The sequence below is a fragment of the Dermochelys coriacea genome, chromosome 6, assembly GCF_009764565.3.
Source record: "Dermochelys coriacea isolate rDerCor1 chromosome 6, rDerCor1.pri.v4, whole genome shotgun sequence".
In the NCBI taxonomy this organism is placed as follows: Eukaryota; Metazoa; Chordata; order Testudines; family Dermochelyidae; genus Dermochelys; species Dermochelys coriacea.
The window spans coordinates 118,225,703-118,244,941 of record NC_050073.1 but is presented as its reverse complement, the minus strand read 5'-3'; the positions used below and the strand labels follow the sequence as shown (position 1 = coordinate 118,244,941).

Below are 19,239 nucleotides of genomic sequence, written 5' to 3'. Positions count from 1 at the left end.
CCAAACTTACTGTGACTTAGCTTTAACTGGCCACATAAACCTTTTGGAACAGCTGCTATTTCAAAGTAACATTTTAAAATGTTGCAATATTGCTGTTTATCAATATATTCAGCCAACAATGTCGGACCAAAATCAGCTCAAATGTCTTATTACACGTGTGTGAAAAAGACCCTTGCTGTTTTCCCCTTACCTTGATAGGTTTATAAAGATACATTTATTATCCCAAGCAGAAGCTTGATTTCATCTATTTCTCATAGCAGTTTTTTCTGAATTAACCCCTTTGAGTGCTGTTTAGCACAACCTAATTCCCATATTTTCTGGGAGTTCCCAAGGCTGCCCCACCTTTTTGCTGCTCTATGCTAGAGCCTGGGAGAAGCTGCTGGATACTACCCATACTTCCTTTTCCTTGATCTTTGCCTCCAACTTTATTTCTATTATGGAATCAATAATCAAGGTGTTTCCTACAGAACCATCTGGATCTTATTAACTCTTGTAACTGACTAACACCAGATGGCCTGTGTAGATTCAGATTTCTCTTTTCCACCTCACTAGGGAACGATGAGACTATCAAATTTTTACTTTTAATATAATGGGCTTAATTCACGACTACACTTCTCCAGTATTACACTGATGTAACTTCTGCAGAGTGTAAAAACAGAGCAGCCCCTTGGACCCATTGTGCCTAGGCCTAAGTGTGAATTGTATTTCTTTCTGAAGGCCCAATCATGCAAACACTAAGGGCTTGTCTACACTTGAACGTTGTTTCTGAGTAATGAAGGGTGTGAATTTAAAATGCAATCAGTATTTCTGAATGACTCCACCTGTGGAAACTCGTATTCCAGAATAGGAGTGTCCAGACATGGAGCTGATCAGGAACAACTCATTGTGTAGACAAGTCCTTACGTAATGCTTACTACTCTTTGTAGTAACACTGAGCACTACGCTGGATAGTGTTTGCAAAACAGGGTCATAAGCCTTTTTATTGCACCAGTCGTTAAAAGGAAATATGACTAGAGAAAGTAGAAGTTGCCTTTGGGAAAAACAAAACAAAACCCCCAGACAATTTGACCACAGGCTTATTGTGATTCTAGATATTTTCAGGTAGGAGTTACTCAGAAGTTACAATGGCAGTTGCCATTACAAGAAGGCAGATAGCATTGTTAATGTTTAGATGTATTTGGAGGCCGTTCAACAAGAGAAACCTGATTAAGTGTTTGTCTTCTTTTAGAATCTAAGACTTTCAACTAGACACAGCTGGAACAGGCTCTGGAAAACAGACTAAGAAAACAAAGCGATGGTCCAAATGTACATTTTTCATTTGTTATGAGGAACATAGCTGTTGATATCAACAAACATTTTAAGTGCTTCATTTGTGCTCTGAAGAGCAGGAAGAGGAACTGGTGAGGAGCTGTATAAATTCTCTGGAGAAAATAACCCAAATAATCTATATTCCAGGGATCATTCAGCCTACTTTAGTCAGGGGCCACTCACCAGAGCGGCGCCACCTGCTGGTGGTCTCAGGCACTAGCTCTTTCAGCCAGCACATCCTCTTCTGGTGGTGCCTCTGCTGCCACCTTTTCCGCCCGCCGACCCATCTCAGCCCAGGAACCGCAGTGTCCTTTTCATGATTCCACCCTCCAGCCATGCCACCACCCATGTTTTCCCCCTTCTGGGGGGGTGGGGAAGGAAGTATCTCCTAATGCTATAGTCCAGCCACTTCCCCAGTGGCCACACTACTTTGGATCCCAGCCCAGGACCCTTCTGCTGCTTCTCCTTAACTTCTCTGCCAATACTGCTTCAATTCCAGGGGCCATTGCCCTGCAGCCCCAGCACCTTTTTTGCCCTTTTTTCAGGGCCTCCAGCCTGCAAGTCCCAGCAGCCAGCCAGGAGCTCCTCCTTGCTCCACCAGTCCCTGCCAGCAACTGCTCTGTCCAAGGTGCTAACTTCCTGCAGCCTGCTAGGAACGCAGTCCTTTCCCCTTGGACTCCCTGCAGGAACTGAGTGTCTCTGGCCTAGCAGCTCCTTTTATGTAAGCCTGCTGGGCCCTGATTGGCTGCTCCCTGCACAGCTTCATAGACTGCTTTTAACCCCTATCTTTCTGGTGTGGGGTGAATACCCTTGAACACAAACTTATGTTACATGGTAAATACTATAACAGAACTCTTGTAAACATACATATACTCTAATACATATGACAGAACTCCTGTAAATGGCTACAACACACTGACGCATCTGGCGATGATTGGCAGCTCAAGAGGCAAAGCTTTGCAGAGATAATTATCCAGGGTGCAAACCTGCCAGTTGTCGAGCACTCTGGCCCTGAACCAGGTTAACCACATGCTTAACTGGAAGCATGTGAGTAATCCCATTGGTGGCACTGAACTGGTCAAACCAGCACAAAGGATCTGGTCCATTATCATTTTTTCCCTAGACACCATAAAAATAATGCAAGAACAAATGAAAAGCTTTCTGAAGCTCTCCCAATGCAATCTTTCTCTCCCAAATATTCCCATTTATTCCTCTAAATCCAATTCTTTAAAATTAATCAGAAAGGAGTTAAGGAATCAGAATTATTTACTTCACACATTGCTCCTGCCCATTTTAATAGGCTAGTAAGACCCATGCAACAGATTTTACACGTGAAATATTAAACAGTTTTTCCAAGCAAGATTTAGTCAGCCCGGGCGATGTCAGATCAGACAAACTCAATCTGCCCTCAGCAGGGAAAGAGCAGCCTGGCAGTTGAGGATCTCAAAAAAATGCATCAGAGAAAACTACCACCACCAGAGCAGGTTGGAAACAGATTTACAGGGGAAAGAGCTGCCAAATGCAAGGAATTTAACCCCTGGAAGAAGTGCAAGTTATAATCACAAAATACATGATAGAGGCTGAGGATAAAAGGACTCGAGAATGGTTTGCTTGAAGGACCCATCAGAATGGCCAGATGTTTAATGGTCACACGCAAGGGTGTTCTGTCTAGACTGGACCCCATCAAAGACACTGGAAAGATTCCCACTGATTTTGATGGGAGTTGGTTTGGGCCCCTCAATATGCAGAACACGACACTGGTACAATTGCTACTTTGCTTAGCCAAGTTTGGTGATCTCTCTCTTTCGTAAACCTTCCATGGCCCACACCTCAGGTCCACTGCTCACCTCAGATGGCTGCTAGCCCCCATTTCAATTCCTAACACATTCAGCTGCGGCATGCATGGATGGAAAATTCACATCATGTCAATAATAAGGCAGACAACTAAAGCTGTGACCAAAGAAGTTCGGAGAAGAGGCTGACGCTGTCCTTGAAGCTTTCTATGTTGCCTTATGCAACAGAGATCGCCAAACAGCTGGTGACTTCGCATACAGTGCATGCTGCAATGGTTAGGCCCAGGAGACTGATCTAGGGCACGGCCTTCCTAGACTGGTGGTTTTCCCAGGTGGGGATACCTGGTCTGCTCATGCAATCCAGGGCTAGAGATACGCTGGGCTGAATAGACTGAATATAATTTCATGTAGGCCTTGCTTTGCAACCTTCACCAGTGCTGCCTCACGTATCATGAACTCATTGCCTCCAAGGCTGACCCACATACTGGAATAGATAGCTCTCCTATGAAATGCCAGGAAACTGGCACTGAAAAAAATGCAGCAGCAGAGAGCAGCTGTAGCAAAATGCTTGACTAACCGCTACTCCTCCCTGTCCTAGTAGGCCTCACTCTGCTGCACCTCTCCTCCAGCAGAGGGCGCCCAGCTAGTGTGTCAGCAGAGTAACACGGAGCGAGGCTTTGGAAACACAGGGCTAGAATGGGTGCACCGAGTGGGTTCTCCGTTAAATGGGATGTTATTTGACTGGGGACACAGAGCCAGATTCTGATCCCGGTTACACAGGAGTCCATCTGGAGTACTTGCATTGACTACAGTGACGCTAGTCTGGATTTAGTGAATAAGTGAAAAGCCCAGGAGGTTTCTGAGCAAAAAAAATGCAAAACAAGGAACATTCCCCCTTAAAGAAAGAAGAGAAGAGTTGCTCTTACCAAGGCCCTGGTTTTGCTGTTCCCATTCAATGGTGTCTGGAACTTGGTAAGATACCCCAGCCAGCTGTGCTGCGGAGTCTCCTATGCCAACTATGGGCTCCTGGGAAGTTTCACCAGGAAGAGTGAAACCTGGCAGCTCCGTGTCACCCTCCATGCTTTCCTCCATTGAGTCTGTATCTCTGTCTTCCTCCTCTTCCTCTTCTTCATCCTCCTCCTCCCCCTCTGGACAAACAGAAACCAAGACAAAAACAACAGTGAGAAAGACCCTTCAAAGCTGAAGATTTATACGTCTGTGTCATCAGACTCCACTAACTGGTTTTATTTCCAGAACAGGTTTTATTTCCTTCATTCAGAAAGACAGACTGATTATTTGAACCAGGTTGTATCAGGTTTATAGGGTATGTGACACCGAGGAATGGGTTAATTTGGAAAAGCTATCAGCTTTCTGAAGTTGCTAAGTAATTATGTTCTGTCTTCAAGTTATTCTCAACCAATGAGATGTGTTTTAAGGACGTCTTGTGTCAGTGGTGGAGTATGTCGTCATTCCGTATCCTGAGTGTGTGTATTTGTGTGTGTGCCTGGTGTGTGTGTATGGGTGTGTACGTGCGCCCAACAAACGTGTGCTTGTCTTGACAATTTTTCAATTAAAGTGAGAAATGTTTTCCTAGTTTCCAAGCTTTAAAGCAGCAACAATTTGCTTCTTTTTTTTAAAAAAAAAGAAAAGGAGTACTTGTGGCACCTTAGAGACTAACAAATTTATTTGAGCATAAGCTTTCGTGAGCTATAGCTCACTTCATCGGATGCATTTTCACAGCACCCAAACACATGCCAAGTTATTTCCCAGCACAATTAGACACAGTCCCAGCTCAAAAGAGCTTACAGCCAGAAGCCTCGAACCTGTGATCGGATCTGCTAAGGCAGATGCATGGGCCCACGAGGAGTCCCATTGATTTGTGCTGGCACATCTGTTTGCAGTGAGGATCACAGCAGGGATCGGATGGGGCAAAGAAGGACAAGGGTTACAGCAGTGTCACATGGTTACTTAGTTTAGGCAAATGTACTTCTAGGTGGCTCCACTTAAAAAAAAAAAAAAATTTTTGAGTCACTATTGCAAAAATAGTGGGCCACATCCTCAGCTGGTGTAAACTGGCATAGCTCCATCAGTTACACTCATTTACACAGCTGACAATTTGACCCACTGTGTCTTCAGAAAGTCTTTGAAAGAATCCAGTAGAATTAAGGTAGCATGTGACCCTCTTTTCACCTGGTTACTAGAGTGCTGGACATCTGAAAAGGCAATAAGCTGATAAATATCGATCAGAAATATTTTTGCAAGCCAGCCTACACAAACATAATATCGCTGTAGTTTATCATTTACGTAAAGCTCACTTTGATCTGTTAAAAACTGCTCTACAGACGTAATCAGAGCAGAAGACACTGTCACCGTGCGGCTGGGGATATATTCCAGTCAGTGGGCCTCAGCCTGTGTTAAAAACAAATATTCTAGGAAAAATCCACGTTTGGATACTTCTAATAGGTGAGTCATTTGGGCTCAGAGCTGGGTCCCACATATACTACTGCCTTGGCAGCTAGCTGGAGCAGCTCAGCTTAGATAAGGCAAAGTATAAGAGTGGAAAACTCAAATACTTATCACGACATTGAGAGCTGTGCCTTATTTAACATGGCTCTGCTTTACCCTGCTACAGAATGTGGTTACACTTTAACAGGTCTGGGTCCAGGTTTGAACTAGTAAACAAGCTGGAATAACTTTTGGAAAGGACGTTTCTTTGTCGGGAGGACACTCAAGTTTTGAATTCATTGTTTTTTGAGTTCCTCCCTCTACTTAATATTTCAGAGATGAGAATGGCATTAGCATTTACAAGCCTTCGGCGTGCCGTGCTGCATTAGTATCAAAGATTGGTGCATGACACAAGTGTTTATATCATCAGGGATTTGCTTTAAAAGGCTACATTGCTTTTCAGATCTTCAGATGAGACAATTTCACTTTGATGAGTTTTATTCAGTTCCACAATTTTATGCAAGTGATACGCTATTTGGATTTAGCATAAAGGTCATTTCTAAGAACACTTATGTCATGCAGAGTAATGAATAGAACTTCTGGGGTACCATCAGCCCCTTAGATTCTCATTACCTTTGAAAGGAGAAAGGCAGGAGCATTTCATCCCCCAGTGGCTTTGTCCTTCTGCTTTTCCTATCCTTTCAAATCAACATCAAGAACTTTCACTGCCATTTTGAATGAGCTCACAGTAAAATAGTCATCTATGAACAGGGCTGGAGTTTATCCCTGGTGGGTCACGAGGATAATGCTTGCAGGAGAGTTGCAAAGACAAATTAATGTAGGTATTTTGCAGTACCGGGTTTACCATGGCACCAGTGGCTCTGTGGCGCTGGGCCCATACTCAGAAGGAGCCCCAGAGTCCAGACCATGGCCCCACCTTCCCACCCTGCTCTGCCTGCATTATGCCCCAAGGTCCCACCCACTGCTCATTCCTTTTCACCCCCATCCCTCCTGCCTGACTCCTGGGCATGGAGCCAGTGGCACGGCTGGACTGAACGGGCTCCTAGGGGTCATGTCCCAGGGTCTGGGTCTGCCCCACTCCCCAACGCGGCTCTGGCTGGGTGGTCTCTGCTGCTCGCCACCTGTGGGGCCCCACCTGCCTCCTCAGGATGAGCTGCCTCAGACCTGTGATGGCAGTCTCTGGGCAAGGGGGAACTAGGCAGGGGGGCGGTGTGGCGTGGGCCCGCTCCCAAGGGGAAGGGGCACACTGGCGCAGGGCTGGGTGGGCCAGTTGTGTCTGGCAGCTGCAATTTATAAACCGTGTCCTCATGCTGGGCTTTGCAGAGCGGGGCTACTCCTGCCACATCATCCCCTACCTCATTGCCCCCAGCCAGCCCCACGCTCTGGAGACTGCCCCCCCACCATGCCTCATTGCCCCCATGGAGGGCCACAAATATGTTTGGCACCAGACCCACAAAAAGTTAATCCAGCCCTGTTTTTTCTCTCCTGGGAGAAACGCTGCCAGAAAGGAAGGTAGTAGCTTTGGATTTCTAAGCTTTAATAGTAGACAGAAGGAGGGCAAAACACACCAGCAGAAACTAGAATATTAGCAGAGTTCCCCCCAGTTCTGAAGGAGGGTGGGGAGAGCTGGGCAGCAGGTGAGGAAATATGGACTCAAGGTCAAATCTGAAAGATTTAGGGTCAAAATTTTTCACAGTAACTACTGATTTTTGGGAGCCCAGCCTGAGGTGCCTTTTAAAGGGCAGGTAACAGCACTTCTGAAAATCAAGCCCCTGCAAAGCATCTGAAGCTGGGCACCCAAAAATCAAAGCGGTCGGAATCACTAGCCACATCTGAAAAGAGCGGTTACAAAGAGAGATGTGGTCCCTAAACTGCGATGTCCATTTCGTGATCATGCCACAAAGATCAAGGGGATTCAAGCCTTCGGGCATAATCTCTGGTAAAAATCCCTATTGGACGGATGGCTCCTGAACGCTGCACCCCCTTTTTCTCTACCCTTTACCGCAAGTTCACAGTCTGAAAAAGGCCTTTAAAATCTCCCTATCCTGTCGCCAGCTGTCCACCGTTCAGCAAACCGTAAGAGTAGTGAAGAGCGCCACCTGCCAGTCACTGGGAGAAAGTGCTGCCTCCAAACAACAGCACCTTTCACAAATGCCGGGAAGGGCAAAAGAGGAAACTGACAGAGACAGACAATCCACATGTCAGACCTGATGCTCCCACAGACCAGCATTCAGGGGCAAATGTTGCGCAGCAGAACCTCAGAATACTCCAGTGAGTGAACCCCACCGTGACAATGTTTCCCTGCGCTCATGTACCTCACTGGGCACCCCAGAGCTCTGACCAGCACCAGAGGTAAAAGAAAAGAAACAAAAGTGGTTACAGATGCCTAGGATGGAAGCCACAATGACCAACAGATTAAGGGAGTGTGCCAGAGCTGCCCGTATGGCAGCAGTTCATGATTAATTTGACTGGGCACTGGCCTATGGAAAAGTAGTGAATTTTGGCCCCAAATCTTTTCCAGATTCTGCCTGCAACATAGAAGAGCTAGGCGTGGCAGCACGGATGGCCCAGTGGTTAGGACACTCATTTAGCCCTTGAAGGACATGGGTTCAATTCCCTGCTCTACCAGAGACTTCTTGTGTGACCTTGGGCAAGTCACTTAGCCTCTCTGTGCCTCAGTTCCCCATCTGTACTGGGGAATACTAGCACTGCTCTGCCTCACAGGGGGTATGAGGATAAATACATTAGAGATTATGAGCTGCCCAGATATTCTGGTGATGGGGATCATATATAGTCTCTTTCTTGCTAAGAGAGATGCCCAGAGAGGGGGACTACCTTTTTGTTTATATATACCCTTAGCTGCTATATCTTTATGTAAACACTAGTTTACAAAGTTAGTGCTATGTTTTTAGACTCCCTGTCTCTGGATCAAATACTGCTTCTCAGTTCATTAGTTTGTTGTTATTTGCATTGTGGTGGCACCTACGTGCCCCAATCAAGGATTACTACCCCATTTTGCTGGGCACTACATATGTCAAACAGACAGTCTCTGTCCCAAGGAGCTTGCAATGGAGTATGCATTCCCAGCCTCCACTGAAATAAAGAGAAGCAATGCATATGTAGCTGAGGACAGAATCTGAAATGAATGAAAAAATGAAAACCCTGCCCTTCGGTGATGTCAAAGGAAGTTTTGCCTTTCAGGAGGCCCCTGGCTCAGGGAAGAAGAGCAGGATTTGATCTATAAAATGTTATTTTTAGAAGGCTTTAAAACAGGCAGGAAAAAAACCTCTTAGGAACTTAATTGGCTGCTGAGAATTCCTAGCTGGAACAGAGATACAGAATAGCTTATGAGTAGCTGGAGTGCTGAGAGCAGGAGGTGTGATACACCGCAGCTCATGTCCCCATGGATTTTTATTCCCTTAAGCACCTGACAGCTTTTAGAACTTGTCGGAAGCTGAGATTAGAATCAGTGTTGGAAGAATGTCTGGACATGGAGAGCTTTAGATAAGTGTCAAAAGACTTATCTGAGCACCTAAGATCCCCAGCTATATTACCAATCACTAGAAATTGTAATTATAACAGCAGTGTGTAGCACAGAAAAAAAGTGTGAGCACTTCTCTCCTTCCGAAAGAGTTCTCTGTGGCGCACGCAAAGGGCGCAGCTCTCACTCATCAGTGGAGCGGCCAGAGTCATATAGATAACAAATCCCAGTTGCATTTGTGTCAGAGGAAGTGTTGTGGGTGCAGTGCTCGGAAGCAGACAGGTAGGTCACAGAGGAAAGAGGCAGTTTTGTTCTATGGAACAGCTGGTGCTGTGGTCAGAGAGCACGTGGGACCAGCTTTCCCATCACCAGTGGAGAATGGCCTTGCCCAGCTCCTAGGACTGGCTTAACATTCCCTCAAGTTTCTTACTTTGGCATCATCCACTTTCCTTATTATTCCCATGGATTTTAGGTCATTACAAAAATCAGGCAGATTCCAGACAGAAGCAAACCTGAATTGTTATTAATTATTAGTAGTAGTTGTAATGACAGCATTTCTTAGAAGTCCTAGTCAAAGGACCAAGAACCCACTGTGCTAGGCACTGTGTCAGGTTTCCCACCTCCCCACTGTGACCATGTTGAAAAAGACAGAAATGAGATAGAAGGCACTGAAAAAAGGATCCTTGGTACACCTTCTGTAGCCAATCCTTGCCCCACATCCATCCCCAGAGGAGGAGGCGGGTGAAGAGCGAGTGACTGAGGGCTAGAGGGAACCTCAAATGGTGCTGCCAGGATGGGGTTATCCTTGAGGGTACCATATAAATGAGGGGTCACCTCTCATCTGTTTGCCTTATCACCTTGGAGAGGATACTAAGGTTGAGGTTTCAGAGTAGCAGCTATGTTAGTCTGTATTCGCAAAAAGAAAAGGAGTACTTGTGGCACCTTAGAGACTAACAAATTTGAGCATAAGCTTTCGTGAGCTACAGCTCACTTCATCAGATGCATTTGGTGGAAAAATCCACCAAAGGTGGATTGAGGTTGAGGGCATCTTCTGCAGCTAGAGATCTTCTGACTGTGTGGGATGCAGCAGCAGTCATGGGGAGAATTCCTAGTGAGAAACGGGTACCTGACAGACAAGGGATAGTAACAACGATAGGTCCGTCAATGGCTATTAGTCAGGATGGGCAGGAATGGTGTCGCTAGCCTCTGTTTGCCAGAAGCTGGGAATGAGTGAAAGGGGAAGGACCACTTAATGGATCCTTGTTGTAACTTCATTGACGCCAGTCAGGTTACATCAGGATAAATTTGGCCCTTATTTTTATTTCAAGAAAACCTTGATGGGAGAAGATTTCAGTATTCAGAACTTTGCCATTACAATTCACTAACATTCTCGTTATCCAGAAGTTTTAAGAAACAGCCGTTTGTCAGATTTATAGCAGAGGAGAAATGTCTTGTTCTACCCTGAGCAGTAAGGTTCTTTTATTAGAAGAAGAAAAATTCATTTGCCCAAATCAGGAATTTAAATTAATATAATTTTAAAAAAAGAATTATAGGGCAGCACCCAAGTTGCTACCTGTGACACAGGTATCTCAGAATGGCACCCTATAACCCCATATTCATCATTCATATATGGCAGTGATATTTCATACAAAGCATGTCATGTAAGGTATATGAAAGGTCATGATCTGCTGAAACTGTCCAACTATGTATATTATTAGTGTTTATAAAGTTACTGGAAAACTGGAGGGTGTAGCTTCATGACACGATGTCCAACACCCAACGGTCCGAGGTGACCTCAACCAGGCCAAATGGAAGGGACGGAGATGGTTGAGGAAAACGTGGGGCAGATCCTTGGAGGTGACTGGTGCATCGCTCTCAAGAGCGCCCTCAAAACGAGTGCTTCTGGCCCCTGCGGTGTTTCGCCAGGCCAGGTTGCACTGGTGAGTGGGAGGATGAAAGCCAGCAATGGCTAAAACCCAGTGTCCCTTCTCCTTGCAGGTCCCTGCCGAGGCTGCCGCTGCCTTGGCGGTGGGGGTGGTCAGCATGGCTGCCGTGCAGATTGAGGCATATGCATCCGCAATGAGCAGAGGGTGGCCCGAGTGTACCTTAGGTAGCCTTGTGTCTGTCTGGTTGGAGAACAGCCAAACCCTGTCAAATGGGAGGTCCTGAATAGAGGCCTGCATCTCCTGGGACAGGCCGGTGGTCTGGAGCCAGGAACTACACCTCATGACCACCACCAAGGCTACCACCCTGGCAGCCGAATTAGCCACTTCGCAGGCCATCTGCAGGGAGCACCGAGCTGCCGCAGTACCTTCCTCCCCCAGAGCCCCGAACTCTTGAGCCGCCACCTGGGACATGGAGTCCTTAAACTTAAGGAGGGAGTCCTACAAGTTAAAATTATAGTGCCTCAAAAAGGCCTGGTGGTTTGCCACCCTGAACTGGAGACTGGCTGTGGAATAAATCTTGCCTCCAAAAAGGTCCAGCCTCATTTTTGGGGGTGGAACTGGCTGGCCCCTGCTTGTCCTTTTTGCTGGCCGCCGATATGACCAACGAAATACTTCTTTTCTGCCCTCTTGGAATTGGGCAGGATGGAGGACAGGGCTTGCCAGATGGTCTTGGCAATACTCAGGACCCCTTTGTGTACCAGGAGTGCGTCACAAGCGGGGGTGGATGCAGAAAGCACACTGAATAGCGTATCCGATTGCGCCTCCATTTCCTCCGCCTTGAGGTCCAAGTTGGTGGCCACCCGGAGAAGCAGTGCTTGATGATCTCTGAAGTCATCTGGTGGACTAGCCCAGGGGGGCCCCACCACTGCCTTGTCCAGAGAGGACGAGGATGACTGGACTACAGGGGGAGGGCCCAGGGCATCTTCCCCTGCAGGGGAAGGGGGTCTCGGGGTGGGCACCTGCTCCTCCACTGCAGTGCCCACCGGTGCCTCCTAAACCAAGCCCAGTGCCATTAGTGCCGCCGGTGCTGACAGGTTTATCCGATGCGGCAACCAAGGACTGGTAGGACTGGGACATCAGCATAACAGGTACGCCCCAGGTATTCCAAAAGGGCCATTGTGTCGGCCACTGGCCTTGGTGCCAGGTTGGCATCACCACAGTGGATGCACCATCCGGAGCCAAGTCACGCTGCTGTCTAGGCGAGGGACTGAACCCTCCCCTCTGTCCCACCGTGCTGGAGAAGTCCTCTTCCTCCAGAAACCAGGGTGGGGCAGTTGAGGCCCGGATCTGGTGGCTAACCATCGCTGCGGGTGACTGGTTCCTGGAATATCCAACCGGTGCCAGGAGTAGGGGAGCGGCACTGAGCTGGGGAGCATCACCAAGGCCTTAGTGACAGTGACCATTGGCGCAAAGACGACCAGTGCCAACTGTGAGATGATTGGCTTCTCTCTCTAGGCGAGCCCTGGCGTGAGGGCGGAGACCAGGAATGTAGCACCGGTGACCTGTAGCGGCGAATCAGCAACCTGGGCTGACGAGGAGACCAATGGAGGGGCGACACAGGGCTCTGTCTTGGCTCCAGAGACCAGTGGCATTCGCTCGCCTTCTGGGAGGCCCGGTGACCAGGAATGCAGCACCGGTGACCTGTAGCGGCTTGCCCTTGTGGGGAGTTTTAGCTGGATGGCGGGAGCACTCGTTGCTCTCTGGGCACTGGGAGCTGAGAGGGTGTTGATTGTGTCATCAGCCTGGGTCCCCTACCTATCTCCGGAGTTGGTGGTGGGTCCCTTAGGGGTGGTACTCCTCGTGTTGGATTAGAAGTAATAATTCATACATTAATTATTTTCAGGAAAATATGGTCCAGTACAGACCCCGGATTTGGCTTGTATTATTAGAAAGAAATGTGTCTCAGCCTGTTCTCTTAGCCTGCTGAGTTTGTTAGTTTTCAAGGTCTGTGCTAATTGTAGAAAACCATTCAGAGACAAAGAGTTTGTCCTAGAAGTGATAAGATAACAACGTTACAAATGTTTTTCTGAAATCAAGAACAAGATTTGTTGTTCCTCCACTTTTATATTCCTATCTTGCTTGTTTTCTTTTCATGTGTAATCAATGGCATGGATAGATTCATTGGAGTCTGTCATGCCTCAATGATTTAAGAATAGTTATGTTAAGTGAAATAGGGTGTGATTGTAAATGTATGTTTAAATGTTTGAATAAGTAATAAAAGGTTGAAGCGCCAGCCTAATAATTAATAACTACCCAGGAACATCCAGCCAAAGAATGCGCAGGATGAAGAAAACCTGATGACCCCATAGGGCAATCCACCGCAAACTACCCCAAAAACGGAGGGGCCAAAAACTGAACAAGATAACAAGCCATCACTGCTGTGCCATCTGTATGACGGACTATCATTTCAAATATAAGAACTGTGATTGATTATCGCTTCAAACGTAAAAACAGCATAACAAAGCAAACCCTATGGATTTGAATGAGAAGGAAAGACAATCTAAAAACTGAGAACTTTGAGTTTGATTCTGCAACCACCCTCCAGGAGCATCAGATGCACATCTGACAAGACTTGGCTCCATCCTTGTGTCCAGGCCACCTGGCCAGTGACTTGGCATGAGCCACCTCCAGGCTGGTAACTATAACAACCTTGCAGAACTCTGTGTGTATGAGTGAATGAATGTGTGAGAGAATGGAATGTTATAGATATAACTGGTTTCAGAGTAGCAGCCGTGTTAGTCTGTATTCGCAAAAAGAAAAGGCGTACCCGTGGCACCTTAGAGACTAACAAATTTATTAGAGCATAAGCTTTCGTGAGCTACAGCTCACTTCATCGGATGCATTTGGTGGAAAAAGCAGAGGAGAGATTTATATACACACACACACACACACACACACACACACACACAGAGAACATGAAACAATGGGTTTATCATACACACTGTAAGGAGAGTGATCACTTAAGATAAGCCATCACCAGCAGCGGGGGGGGGGGGGGGGGGGGTCACCTGTAGTAGGTGACTTCTGGGTACTCTTCTGGCTCTGTCAATCTGTTTCTTCACTTCAGCAGGTGGGTATTGTAGTTGTAGGAATGCATGATAGAGATCTTGTAGGTGTTTGTCTCTGTCTGAGGGGTTGGAGCAAATGCGGTTATATCGTAGCGCTTGGCTGTAGACCTACTACAGGACAGGCCCAACAAAGAAAATAACAGAACGCCACTAGCCATCACCTTCAGTCCCCAACTAAAACCTCTCCAACGCATCATCAAGGATCTACAACCTATCCTGAAGGACGAGCCATCGCTCTCTCAGATCTTGGGAGACAGACCAGTCCTTGCTTACAGACAGTCCCCCAATCTGAAGCAAATACTCACCAGCAACCACACACCACACAACAGAACCACTAACCCAGGAACCTATCCTTGCAACAAAGCCCGTTGCCAACTCTGTCCACATATCTATTCAGGGGATACCATCATAGGGCCTAATCACATCAGCCACACTATCAGAGGCTCGTTCACCTGCGCATCTACCAATGTGATATATGCCATCATGTGCCAGCAATGCCCCTCTGCCATGTACATTGGCCAAACTGGACAGTCTCTACGTAAAAGAATGAATGGACACAAATCAGACATCAAGAATTATAACATTCAAAAACCAGTTGGAGAACACTTCAATCTCTCTGGTCACTCGATCACAGACCTAAGAGTGGCTATACTTCAACAAAAAAGCTTCAAAACCAGACTCCAACGAGAGACTGCTGAATTGGAATTAATTTGCAAACTGGATACAATTAACTTAGGCTTGAATAGAGACTGGGAATGGATGAGTCATTACACAAAGTAAAACTATTTCCCCATGGTATTTCTCCCTCCCACCCCCACCCCCACTGTTCCTCTGATATTCTTGTTAACTGCTGGAATTAGCCTACCTTGCTTGTCACCATGAAAGGTTTTCCTCCTTTCTCCCCCCCCCCCCCCCGCTGCTGGTGATGGCTTATCTTAAGTGATCACTCTCCTTACAGTGTGTATGATAAACCCATTGTTTCATGTTCTCTGTGTGTGTGTGTGTGTGTGTGTATATATATAAATCTCTCCTCTGCTTTTTCCACCAAATGCATCCGATGAAGTGAGCTGTAGCTCACGAAAGCTTATGCTCTAATAAATTTGTTAGTCTCTAAGGTGCCACGGGTACTCCTTTTCTTTTTATAGATATAACTGATTGCTTACTTTAATTCTTTCTGTATTCACGATAAATATGGCATATTGCCTTATCCCATAAATAAGAGCCTGTTGGTTTTCATTTTCTAAGTATAACACCCGGGGCAGAGCCCCCTTGCAGCTCCGGTGTGGGCAGGCGGCTCGAGCAGGGTCCTTTGTCCAATGCCCCTTGATCCGGCTTGCTCAGAGCCAGGTCCCTCTTCTTGGGCACCAACGAAGGGGACCAGTGCCGGGAAGAACCCAGTGCCGGATGTGCACTACACACCGAAATTGAAGCGCTGGGAGAAGAGCAGCCTCCATGAGGAGGGCCCTCAAGAGAATGTCACGTTCTTTCTGTATCCTGGGATGAAAGTTTTTACAGATGCGACATTTCTCTTTTATATGGGATTCCTCCAGGCACTTCAAGCAGCTGCCATGCAGGTCACTAACAGGCATAGGCCCGTTGCCATCTGAGCAGGGCTTAAACCCCGCTACACTGATGGGAGAGCGCTCTCTGGTTGACCCCGGCACTCCAGCTCTCTCATGTACCATCAAGGTGCTAACAGAGCATTCAAGACAGACAAGGCCATTGTGAAGAAGCTAAATGAATTTTGTCATTTGGATTTTGCCCATTTTTTCTGACTTCTCAAAACCTGGATGGAGCTAGTTCACCACACTGGGCCAAACTCCCTTCCTATTTACACCTCTGTGACCTCACTTAAATTTTTAATGAGATTGCAAGGCTGTAAGGGAGCAGATTTTAGCCCATTATAGCCAGGGCTCAGCAATTTCACTGCAAGTCTCTGCTTTTCATTAATGTATACGCTCCTCTCTCTCAAATTAAATGGTCTTTTGGGGAGAAATTTCTCCTGCTTAATCACAGCTCAGAGACAAATTTTTTTTGGAAAAATGTGTAGAAGACTGAGCCAGTTGAATGACCAGAGTGATCATGCCGGGAGAGGCAGGAGCTCCTGCTATCCTGGGTTTCTAACTTGGTTTGGTTGTTAACTCAAACTCTTGAAAGCTAATAGGTCCTCAACCCACTGTGATATATGCCTGTGTGTTCCATCTGTATGTGTATTACTGAAATGTCACTTTAAAAATACCTTATTCTCTTCAATCCAATACAGTGTAAAAAGACTTCCAAAAAAAAAAAAAAAAAAAAAGAAAGTTTCAGCTTGCCGACAGACAAAAATGTAGTGGAGTTTGTAGCTCACTCAGCAAAAAGAAAATTTAGAAAAAAAAACATTGTTCAGCTGTGTGCTCGATAGTGCACAGTCCCATACCTGACACTGGCATTTTCTTTTCAGAGCAAGGAAACTAAACAGAAGCCATTAATTCACTGCTAGGGCTCTGATTTTGCATAAACATCAAGATATTCAACGTTATGCTTCCCATACTGGCTATAACTCAGTGAAGTTGCATATACAGGGTCCCAGTGAAGTTAGGGACAAAACTCTCATTAATTCCAATGGGTGCAAGTTCAGGCCCATACCATATACTAGATTTCAGAGTAGCAGCCGTGTTAGTCTGTATTCGCAAAAAGAAAAGGAGTACTGGTGGCACCTTAGAGACTAACAAATTTATTAGATGAAATCCTACTCCCCTTATTAACACGGCTAGTCCTAGTGACATCAGTGGGATTCCTGGTGTGGGCGAGCAAAGCAGGATCTGACCCACAGCAAAGCAAAACATGCCTTACTTGCTGTGAGAATCGGGATGAAATCCAGCCCCCTTGGAAGTCAATGGACATTTTACCACTGACTCTAAGGAAGCCAGGGATTACATCTCATAGGTGAAAAGAAAAGGAGTACTTGTGGCACCTTAGAGACTAACAAATTTATTAGAGCATAAGCTTTCGTGAGCTACAGAGCTGTAGCTCACGAAAGCTTATGCTCTAATAAATTTGTTAGTCTCTAAGGTGCCACAAGTACTCCTTTTCTTTTTGCGAATACAGACTAACACGGCTGCTACTCTGAAACACCTCATAGGTGGAAATTTCCTGACTCCTATGCTTGTGAACTCACAGCCATACCACAGCTTTTGGTATCTCACAGAATTATTTAATGTGCCACTTAACCATTGCACTAGGCACCTGCACCACATTTACGAAAATACAAGCTGGTCCAATGTCTACAGTTAAAACCCAACTGACTCTCCCTCCAGCCCAGCAGAGTCCTGAGAAATGAGATAATGGCATGCCGGAGGTCAACAAATTCATTCGTTGCCTTGAAAACAGGGCTGAGTTTTAAAAAGGCCATTAACATCCCTGACACTGTCACGCTGTGCTATGATTCATAGCACTTCAGCCTCTCCCCTCCATCGCCATCTGTATGCAGTTTATTTTTAAACTGCCTGTTTTTTATATTAACGTGCTGCTTGTCTGTAGTTTGGTCTCCTCCACTGGACACAGGGCAAAGCCCAGCCTCTGCTTCTGTCGCTCAATTCTGCAAAGTGCTAAGCATCCTCAACTCCCATTGACTTCAATGACACTGTAAGGTGCGCAGCCACTAACTAGCATGCTCAGCATGTTGCAGGATGGAGCCCCAGATGACCTTGCATGAGGCAGCCTACTGACTGGAGGATGGCTGGGGGGTCCTTTTCCTTTAACTTTTTTTTTTCTTGCAGAGAAAAGGGTGTATCTGTAGTTGGAATGAATGCATTTCAGGACCTTAGTACCTCATTCAGTTATAACAGACAGGTCTCGGGTTGTTTAAAGGGAACAGGCGGGAGCCCAATAGAAAGGGTTTCTCTTACAGCAGAAAACAGGCTCATTTATCCCTGTACAGACAGAGTGAAGGATCCAAGTGCAGTTAAACACCCTCCCACAGGACAAAAATGCTACAACTTCAAGAGACCCCCAACTTTTAAAGAGTCTGGAAATGAGTCATTCCAGATCCACTTTGAACCTTCATCCCCTAACCACACCCTGCCTATTCTAAACCCACTCACTTTCCCCTAAATACTCCACCCCTTAACCTTCCCCCAAACCCCTGTTCTTTTTCCTAAGTTCCACTCCCCCCCCCACTCTACACTTTGTATTGCCAAAAGAACAGGCCAGATTCCCTTGGAGGTAAACAGGAGATGGGAGGTGGGATGGTAGTAGGGAAAACAAAAACACGCTTGAAAACTGGGGGTTGGGAAGAAGGTCAAGGGAAGGGATGGATCATGATAGCGTAGAACATGGGAAGGAAGAGGGCTGAAGGAGACGAAAGGAAGGAGATGTGGGAGACTGGAGTGAAGGAGAACAGCCTGGAGAGGGGAATGGTACAAGCCTCCTGAATGGTGTCAGTCCTGTCTTTAAAGTAAAGAGGCAAGATCCTGGATCAAGAATGAGAGACAGGGAGGGAGGTTCCAGGAGAGGTCCGGGGACTTAATCAGAGCTGAAGGGACAAAGATGGCACAGTCACAATGTTTCATCTGGAAGAGCTCAGCACAGCAAGAGCAGAGATAGCAAAGGGGAGGTTAGATACAGGCCTGGGATTACGTGAGGCATTCCAAACAGTGGGAGAGGGGAGCCAAGGGAGTGAGGGTAGAGGAAAGGCAGAGATCAAGGAATCAAAAAGGGAGGATGGAGAGCAGCAGAGGGGTGGGAGTGGCTGGTAGAATGGATGCCATGGAAGGGGGTGAGGGTGAGCAGTTGTGGAGGCGATCATAAGGGGTGGGCTCAGAAGAAGGGCAGCAGTCCATTTGTGCCAGGGCTGAGCCCCAGCATCTCTAGGCTCGGCAGTTCATAACCCTGGCACCTCTGGGCTTGCCGCACCAGTTATGAAAGTAAAAAAATTGCTTGAGCCCCTTTCATTGCAAATTAAGCACTGAAGGACAGCACTCGCTCTTCAAGATTTAACTAGTTTCTCGTTGCACCGAAATGGATCTTTTAAAATGCCGCCCTCTCCCTGAACTGCGAGGCACCCAGCGCTCAAGATGGTCTCTTTCCCCTTACACTGTTCAGGAGTGTTAACAGCATCTTTGTGGAAGACACTGGGTTTCAATATGGGGGGGGGGGGTGTCTCAAATTGCTTGAATATAGCTTTAAATACATTT

The 19,239-nt window shown here is 46.6% G+C and overlaps 1 protein-coding gene and 1 long non-coding RNA gene across 5 annotated transcripts in view; both read right to left on the bottom strand.

Moving 5' to 3' along the window:
• ARMH4 (armadillo like helical domain containing 4) overlaps positions 1–19,239 on the bottom strand; it is a 114,030-nt gene that overhangs the window by 77,138 nt on the left and 17,653 nt on the right. For 3 of the 4 annotated variants that reach the window (XM_038407084.2, XM_043516588.1, XM_038407085.2), the window contains exon 5: positions 4,028–4,249. In XM_038407084.2, the coding sequence (XP_038263012.1) occupies positions 4,028–4,249 (222 nt within the window). Of the gene's footprint in view, positions 1–4,027; positions 4,250–17,499; positions 17,525–19,239 lie in introns of all 4 variants that reach the window. The other variant, XR_006282083.1, reaches the window with a different exon arrangement.
• LOC122460642 lies at positions 16,509–17,486 on the bottom strand. Its single transcript, XR_006282084.1, has 3 exons — positions 17,180–17,486; positions 16,775–16,983; positions 16,509–16,696 (listed from the first exon to the last, which is right to left on the bottom strand). It is a non-coding gene; the product is annotated as an uncharacterized LOC122460642 (long non-coding RNA).